The sequence below is a fragment of the Stegastes partitus genome, unplaced genomic scaffold, assembly GCF_000690725.1.
Source record: "Stegastes partitus isolate 25-593 unplaced genomic scaffold, Stegastes_partitus-1.0.2 Scaffold837, whole genome shotgun sequence".
NCBI classification, from domain to species: domain Eukaryota; kingdom Metazoa; phylum Chordata; class Actinopteri; family Pomacentridae; genus Stegastes; species Stegastes partitus.
Window position 1 is genome coordinate 221,361 of NW_007578568.1, and position 9,295 is coordinate 230,655.

The 9,295-nt window shown below is 45.4% G+C and overlaps 1 protein-coding gene across 1 annotated transcript in view; it reads right to left on the reverse strand.

Moving 5' to 3' along the window:
* The window catches only part of ttn.2 (titin, tandem duplicate 2), a 236,644-nt gene that overhangs the window by 216,746 nt on the left and 10,603 nt on the right, over positions 1 to 9,295 (reverse strand). The window contains exons 6-17 of the mRNA XM_008292835.1: positions 8,533 to 8,747; positions 8,383 to 8,458; positions 7,555 to 7,719; positions 6,853 to 6,954; positions 5,403 to 5,843; positions 3,950 to 4,270; positions 3,649 to 3,708; positions 2,292 to 2,550; positions 1,350 to 1,419; positions 1,074 to 1,265; positions 419 to 561; positions 185 to 327 (exon numbers count right to left, since the gene is read on the reverse strand). Of these exons, the coding sequence (XP_008291057.1) occupies positions 185 to 327; positions 419 to 561; positions 1,074 to 1,265; positions 1,350 to 1,419; positions 2,292 to 2,550; positions 3,649 to 3,708; positions 3,950 to 4,270; positions 5,403 to 5,843; positions 6,853 to 6,954; positions 7,555 to 7,719; positions 8,383 to 8,458; positions 8,533 to 8,747 (2,187 nt within the window). The remainder of the gene's footprint in view (positions 1 to 184; positions 328 to 418; positions 562 to 1,073; positions 1,266 to 1,349; positions 1,420 to 2,291; positions 2,551 to 3,648; positions 3,709 to 3,949; positions 4,271 to 5,402; positions 5,844 to 6,852; positions 6,955 to 7,554; positions 7,720 to 8,382; positions 8,459 to 8,532; positions 8,748 to 9,295) is intronic.

The window sequence follows — 9,295 nt, forward strand, 5'->3', positions numbered from 1 at the left end:
ACATCTACCCTCTAACTCTACATCTACCCTCTAATGCTGCATTCCAATGGTGTGTAGAAGATATTGGATTGAACTGAGTAAGATTGGATAAGTGCAAAAAAACTGGAACAGTGCAGAACATGAAATATGAACAGTCAACTAGTGTGAATAGTGACAGAACTGTGGATGTTCAGACATAAAGTACCGTTTCTGAGACAAAGCTCATGGGGGTGGTAACCCTCCTCTGATCCAGCTCGAACTGACTCCCAACCACAGAGGGCTCCACCGTCGTTGTCACTTCGGTTTTATACGTCACTTCCTGTTGCTTCATCTGTGCTTCATATTGCTCTGTAAGAACAGAAACACTGTGAGCCGTTGGTCCAGCAAAGCCTTCTTTAATAAACTCCAAAGGTTTTCAGAGGATCCAGGATGTCCGTACCTTCCTCCAACAGGCCAGCGGAGGCGGAGGCTTCTCCGTGAGGATTCTTGGCAAAGATGGCGTATTCTCCAGCATCATCAGCAAACGTCATGGAGATCTCCAGTCTGCATTCTCCAGTCTCTTTCTTGTAGGCAACTTTATATCTGACAGCAAAAACAAAACTAGTTATTGCCTGCAATCTGTAAACTTAGAGGTCTAAAGGGGATAAAATATCAAACACAAGAAACTACTCATGAGAAGCAGAAGCTGTGAAACGTGGTGCAAGTGTCAACGATGAACGTTGTAAAATGAGCGTTTAGGTTTCACACTGTGAAGAAGAAAGTTTCTGAGAAAAAGCTGCAGAGCATCTAGATGTTTATTAATGACGTCTAGATGTTATTTGCATTTAATTAAAGGATTACCAATTAGAACCAAACAAAGAGCAAACAGCCCTGACCATTAATAAACCCTTATTTACACCCTTGTTGTCTGTTACTGGTGACTGACCCAACATGGCTTGAGACCAGCAGTTTCTCTGCTGTTTCTTACAAATAAATAAAAGCAGCTTCATCTGATAGAGAAAAGCTGCAGTGAGACACATGTTCTGGTAAATGTATAATGGACTGTATTAAAAGGTTCACTAATAGTGGTAATAATGATTCATATGTGAAAGTACCTGTATCCGGTGGTGAGCGGCACGCCGCTCTTCTTCCAGATGATGTGAGGTTTTGGGTTTCCTCCGACCTGACATTCGAACACAACGCTGCCTCCCTCCACCAGCTTCTGGACGCTCGGCTTCCTGATGAAGAAGGGAGCAGCAGGTTCTCCTGCACTCACCTCCACCTGTTCTTTAGTCTCCACAGCAACTCTGCAGGGAAGAAGCAGCTCATCAAACACTGTAGCCAACTTACGGCACAAACTGTTGGAAATAAATCAGATTTCCAATACTCACGTTTTCGCCTGAGTGATTCCAATTTCAGTGACAGTCGTCATCTCCTCTCTGCTCTCGATTTCTTCTGACACTGAACAGACAGAAGCTCGATTCAGTTTTCAGTAAAGCTTAAAATCTGTGTCTTTCTGTGCTTTAGCCTATAAGTCCTGTACACTTTGTTCTACAACCACAATGAGCTTATCTTCCAGACATCAGTTAGTTTCAGTTCATTGCAGACTTGAATCGATCACAGCCAGCTTTATCTGGCTTCAAGTTTAGTTCAGTTAGTTTAATTTAGTGAGACAACAGGGACAAACTGGGACTGAATGATTCGGGGAAATATCTAATACTTTTTGAGTTTTCTGTAATTTATCGTCCAGCTTCAGTTCAAACTGATTTAAAACTTGTGATGAATCATTACCACATGAGGCCAAAATATTAACTGCTCAATATATAATGTAAAGATATACACTGGTTCCAACATTTATTTACAACAGCTCTTGATCAGCTCAATAAAAAGAACAGTTACAAAAGCTGTGATTATGTAAGTGACAATAACAATTGAACATAAAATAATTCCAAGTTTTCTCTGGTGAATGATCAGAACCAGAACCACATCCAGGGTACCAATGGTTGTTTCTATGACTCTATGTCATAGACATTAAACTGGTACCACTGTGAGACATCCCATAATACTGATGCTACCAGCTGCTGACAGAGGACATGAACAGAACCAGGTCCAGTGTTCAGACTGAGACACCTGGATGGATGTAGAACTGATCTGGTGTCAGGTTCTACCAGAACCCAGATGTGTTCTTCAGCCCTGAAGATCTTTTGTTTTTCTCCTGAGATGACTTTTTTTCACTGAATGTGAATGTTGTAAACCTCTAGTTTGTACAATTCAATGGGGGCTACAAGACAAAAGCCTCCCACAGAAGGCAGAGTTAATTCCAGGTGTCTCACCTTTGACCAGCAGGTAGCAGGAAGTGCTGACGGTTCCCGCCTCGCTGGTGGCTGTGCAGGTGAAGCGGCCGCTGTCTTCAGCGAACGCCTCGCGGATCACCATACGGGCGAAACCACTCTGGTAGCTGATCTGGAAGTCGATGGAGCTCTCAATCTTGTAGTCCTCCCTGAACCACATGACGACGGGGGCCGGCTGACCGCTGATCTGGCACTCCAGCGTCACCGACTCACCTTCGGTCACCGTCAGATTCTTCAGGCCCTGAAAGGAAACAGCACTGCCATCAGACTAGGCGAAGGTTCCCGGACTGAGGAACACCATTGGTCTATGGTACATTTACTGACATCATGTAGAGAATACAGGTTTAGTCCATCTGTTGGAGCCTCAGATCATCTTACCCTCTAACCCTACATCTACCTTCTACTACATCTACTGTCACAACCCAGCAAATAGGTTGTGGCAAAAGAGGGGAGACGACACAGGTGATGTCAGATTTTAACATAAACTTTTATTAATAGGTTGAATTAATTAATTTAAAGTGAGGTGTGTATGTCAGTGATATCAGTGGTGTAAGTGCAGATGTCTGGATGCCTGGGTGTGATGTGGTGCAGGGTGTTGTCAGGTGCAAGAACCAAACCAAAAGAAGGCAAACCACAAGTCTGGAGCATGAGGAGAGAGAGAGAGAGCAGGAGCTGAGGGGTTGGCCCTTATATACCTGGTAGCGAGCATGCCAATCAGGTAGGACCGCCCACTCAATCTCCAGCAATCCAGGGACACAGACACAGACAGCCAATGTGCTCCACCCACAGAGGAGGTGGGGCCGTCACACTACCCTCTAACTCTACATCTACCCTCTAACACTACATCTACCCTCTAACTCTACATCTACCCTCTGACTCTACATCTACCCTCTAACTCTACATCTACCCTCTAACACTACATCTACCCTCTAACCCTACATCTACTCTCTAACACTACATCTACCCTCTAACACTACATCTACCCTCTAACCCTACATCTACTCTCTAACACTACATCTACCCTCTAACACTACATCTACTCTCTAACTCTACATCTACCCTCTAACCCTACATCTACCCTCTAACTCTACGTTTACCCTCTAACTCTACATTTACCTTCTCGCACTACATTTAGACAGGGTTCTAGTGGAGCTTTACTACAAGGTTCCACCTACAGAACATTAAGGAACAAATTGGAGGCAGAAACAGGTTTTTATCCCAATGTTTCTCAGAGATATTCATCTGCCAAAAAGATGCACATTTACTTTAATAACTTTACAATGACATTTGGCCTTCTGAGTCTGTTATGTTTGAAGAAGTTTGCAGTAATAGTACTCACAGCAATCAGAGTTGGAGGGACGACGGGTTCCTGAGCTCTGGTCGGAACTGCAGCCACTTCCTGTAGAAAACAACAATACGAGTCAAAGATGGCAGAAAACAACAAGAGGTTCTGGTGGTTCTGTGAGGATGGAGGGGAGGCTGTTAGAACAGATAAAACCCTGCAGAGGACAGAGAGATGGAGGTCAGCAGGTGGACAGGAGGAGGAGTCTTCATGAGGCAGTGAAGGGCAGCGGGTGATTGGCTGAGGAGGTGAGTCCACACACAGTTAAAGTGGGGAGATGATGAGGCGTCGCACCAACCTGAGGCTCCCATTCCTCAAACTCCTCCTCACTCACTGCATAAGCCCCGCCCTCCAGTCGGTATCTGGCATCTCTGAACGGCGGTGGGAGGGGCTCCGGCGCAGCTCGCCGCTCGGCCCGCCGTGACGGGCTCGGAGACTTGACAGGTTTGATGATCTTTCTGGGGGCAGACGGCGAGGACAGCTCTTTGTGCAGAGTGGCAACGGCAGTGCCGGCGATGGACACCTGACCGGCCAATGAGAAGAGCGTTACCCGTGGTGATGGACAGGAAGTCCATGTTGTGATCAGTGAGCGAAGACGGTCACGGAGCGACAGGAAGAACTACGAAACACTAACAAATCTAAAGCTGCCAGGAAGTGAAGGCTGAAGGACTTTCCTCCTGAACTATTCACGCTTTCTAAACAGACTTGTGCAGGTTGAAGCTGTTACAGCTGATTATTCAACCAACTGCCAGACAGGCATGAACGATGTGGAAAAATAAATAGTCTAACTTTGCTTTTTTAATTTCTGAACCAAACGAACGTGAAGAATCTGAGCGTCCCTGAAGCTTAATTTCAAACGTCCTGTCGTGACTCATTTCACTCATTTGAGCTCCTTCATCTGTGGACATTTTGACAACTAAGATTTACATTTTTAGTCCAAAGGTTTATCAGTTCCACACATCAGTTACTGATGTCTGTGATTACTAATAATCAGCATCAGCTCTTCTCCGTCTGGACTCTTCATACTCTGGTTCTGATTCTAGTTCAACTATTTTGATCAAAATTGAGATGCTGGTTATTTATTATTGACTGATTTTAGAGAATCAGATTTCTGCTTTTCCTCCATGTTGTTCTACATTCCCGAATGTTCTCATCAGTCTGACGTCACATTCATTGACTGAGTTGTTCTCAACAACAATTGAGGGATTTTTGACACATTTTGGCCATTAAGAACAATTGCTGAGTCATTGTGGGGAAGTTTTAAGTCGTCTCAGCAACATTTTGTCACTTTGAACTGATTCTGAATTACTTAGTTTGAAAATAAGACTTGTAATGTCGCCTTGACCCTGAACCGAGTGACGGGCTGTTCTCTGTGGGTGCAGCATTTTAAACCTCAATATCAAAGTCGATTATGTTTAACTGTGGTTGTGATGACATACGCTGATGTACAGTCATGTAACTGAACTTGGGAACACCGTGTACGACCATCTGCTTCAGTCATGTGGGAGAGAAGGATCATGTTCAGTGTGAACATCACACACAGTTTTCATGAGATCTGATTCACTGCTGCTGTTCCTCATATGAAGCTGAGAGATGATTAAAGTGAGGAGTTCTGCTCTAAACTGGATCCAGAACATCTTCATGTGAACAGCACAGAACCCTGCTGAGCGGAGCAGCACCAGTGCTGTGACTTTTTAGTGACGGCGAGTGAATCACACTGCAGAACACAACAGTGTGTTAAGAGGTTAAGATGAGATGGAGGTTTGATGGCGGCGGCTTCCTGCTCTCCTTACCTCAGAGCTCGGTTCATGTTTAGGAACAGAAACTTTAGAAACTGTGAAATGTGGGACCGGTGATGGAGCGACACCAGTATCACCGGTGGAGGAGCGTTCTGTGGTTCTGTGGATCTGGACCAACAGAGTGTGTTGAGCGTTAAGACAGCTGAGACTCTGAACATGAAAATCTGACATGATCTCAGTGAATCCTCCGACCTGGACTCTGAGCTGCTCTGCAGCTGCAGCAGCTTCACTTTCTGTTGCAGCAGCCTGTTTCTCTGCTGGCAGCTTCATCTCCACCTCCACAGCCTCGTCCTCCGCCCGGCCGGCCTCGCCATGGGCCGGCTGGCGGACGCGAGCAAGGTCGACGGCGGCCATCACTGTGGCCACCGCCTCGGCCTTTTTCCCTTCCTCAGCCTGGAGACACAACAAGCAGCACACAGACCTCAGACAGAAGAAAACATGAAGCCATGCAGAGAAACGTGCAGTTTACTGCGAATACAACTTCATCCGGAGGTTTGCTAAACACAGGAAGGGGAAGACGGCGAGACTAAGGAACCCTCTCGTTATCTCCTGCTGCAGTCTCACCTGCATGAACACATTTTCCGGCTCTGATACAAACAGCTAACATCTCCATCACTGTCATATGTACACATATTCTACTTATGATTTCTATTTATGTCCTTGTTTTGTAGCAGGACACGGCATAACAGTGCAAATTTAACCAAGTTTTAAGTGACAGTCAGCTGGAGCAGACTAGAAGCAGAGGAGGCTCATAGCTACCATTAGAATTACTGCTTCCATCGACCTTTAGGCTGATCACAGGCTTTAGGACTTCTGGGATTCTGTGACCCGAAACACTGACTCTGTAGTTTGTTGTTTGTAACGGCTCCAACAGAGCATTCATAGTGGTGTCCCACAGGGCTCAGTACTTGGTCCACTCTATTGTTTTCACAGACAGCATGCTGTAACTGTTATTATGCTGATGACACCCAGTTGTGTGTCACTTCATCCTGACAGTCAGGAGCCGTCCTGCTCGATGTTCAATAGTTTCACTCAGGTACACTGATCACACAGCTTTTATTGGTAGAAACTTTCTGCTCTGATAATTATTTATTACCATATTATTGCTCATGAGTCAAACTTCCTTGTTAGTAACACACAAGAAGTCAGATGTCACGTCCATCGTGTTAAATAGTCGAACTGGCAGGTTTGTAACTTTGGAACGTTTACACTTCTGTTTTTTAGTGAATCTGAACCTGGTGCATAAACCAGAATATAAATATTGTGTGCTGAAGAGAGGTGGCTAAAGTGAAGGTGGATCCTCTGAGGAGCAGGAACATCAGCAGCTGATAAACTCATCACAGTGACAGTGAGACGGGACAGCAGAGGTTGGAGCAGCAGGTGGAGGGCAGTGGAGGTTTACCTGCTGTCCGGCCTCAGACGGCCTCCAGCCTCCAGCTTGATCTGTGGCCACCACCATCGTCACCACGGCAACACTCTTATCGTCACGGGAAACATGCTCGTCCTGACACAACACATCAACACATGTTCACTCCAACAGGCGTCACACAGTCAGTTAGTGCTGTTTGGGTTCAGAGTTCCACTGTCTGCTGTTAATGAGAGCTTCATCCACTCAGAGGAACTGACATGTTTGTTTACTGGGACGCACAACGAAGCTCTGGTTGAGTCAAAGCTGGTTTGGTGTTGACCAAAGGCTGTATTTTCATAGAAATATGGATCCATCCATATATAAACACTTACAGGACCCTTCTGGGTAAATGTGTCGTCAGCTGGATCCATTCAATCGTTTTGATCTGATGGAAACCATTCTGTCTGACACCACATTTACGGGCTATGGGGGTTTTATTTCTGGAGATGTTGAAGACTCAAAATAGAAGAGCTGCAAATTCTGTAAAAATGTTTTACAGAATTTATTGGTCCAAATAACAAATCGTTGAACCGTGGACAGAATCTGAGATGGAGGGAAGCATCTCGATCTGGCTGAGCCTTAAACTGAAATTCACACCAGTCAATGAAGCTGGTTCTGTTCTGAGCAGAACTCTGAGTTCAGGATTCATCTGTTTGATCCAACATGCAGAACACACTCATGCAGCTCTTCATTCACCTCTCTGGTGGCAGCAACCTGCTGCTCCCAGTGCTTCTCCATATGAAGCTGGGTGGCGCTGCTGACGCTGGTCATGCTGGTCATGCTGGTCATACTGGTGTAGCTGGCTTCAGCCATGTAGTCTCCCTGTTTCCATGGTGGCAGAACCTCACTGGAGGCTGAAACCTGCAGCAGGAGGCAGTTACAGTCGTATTCATTCTACCAACACAACTCAAAGGCACAAAGAACACGTTTCTCAATCAATGATCAAGAGCCTCATCAATCGGTCATCGATAATCGATCAAATCATAATAGAGCTGCTTTGAAAACAGACACATCTGCGGCAATAATGTGAAGGACTGGAGCTTTGTACTCGTGTTCTTTGTTCCTCAATGCTCAAACCTGCGGCAGCAGTTTTAACATTTACAATCCAGACTGGATGTGCAGAGATCTGTGATCAGTCCAGAGGAACATCTTAGATCTTCACATGGTCACCGTTACCTTCACTTTCCTCATCACAGAAACCCAGACTCACGCTGAATATCTGCAGCTGAACCCTCACAGTTTAATCCTGACTCCTCATAATTCTAGTTCCAGTTTCTTTAGATCCACTTTGTTCTTTTTAGATCCTGAAATGAAGTTTGATCAGAATGATGCTGTGGAATCTCAAACTGCCTCCTCAGAGTGGAACTGCTCTCACCTGAACGTCTCTACACAGAAACTAAAACTCTTTAAAGCCTTCTGTTGTCCAACATAAACCTCCATGATGAAAGTACAACCGTCTCACCTCTGCTGTCTCCATGTTTTGCACCACAGTGATGATGGAACAGATTCTCAGAGAGGACTCACCTGCTTCCTGCTCATCACAGGTGACTTGACAGGTCTGATGGGGGAGACAGACAGTTTTGCAGAAGGAGAGACGGGTCTGTAGACGACAGAACAACAGATTAAGTACAGACAGACATCCGGTAAGATCAGATCAGCTCGCTGTCATCATACCTGACAGGTGTGGGCGTCGGCCCCTTGACGTGTCTGACAGGTGAAGGCGACTGCTGCCGTCCCCCCGTCACCTTGGAGACGAAGGAGGGCGGGGACTTGGAGGTGGGCTTGGGTGGGACCCTCGGGGGGGTTTTGTGAGCCAGATGCTGAGTCATGATTCCTCCTTCGACATGCATCTCCATCATGGTGGAGGCCTGGAAGCTCGCCTCCACCTTCTGCGGGCAGAGTGACACCAAGAGACGCTTTCAGGCTCTAAACTGCAGAAAACTGAACAATTCTGTTGCAGTGCACCTGCTGAACTCTGCTTTAGATGGAAACACTCCACACTGCAGATTTTAGAATTACTTTAAAATACTTCTTGCTGCAAATCAATATTACGGCATTTACAAGTTTATCTACAGACTTCAAACCTGAATTAGACCACCAGCCAGGGTCAGGTTTACGCCACAGCTGCCCTAAATGAACAGCATTGCTAATTACCAGAATCATATCTTATGCTTCTGTAATGGTAAATACCCCAGTATGTAGAAGGTCTTACTGTTTTACAAAAAAACTGAAAAATATTAAAGCACATTATTATTTCTTGATTCAGACATCAGATTATAGTTATTTACTTTCATTCCTGAACAGAAACATTATTTTTCACATGACACATTTACTGACATCATGTTGAGAATACAGGTTTTCTCCATCTGTTGGAGCCTCAGATCATCCTACGCTCTAACCCTACATCTACCCTCTAACCCTACATCTACCCTCTAAC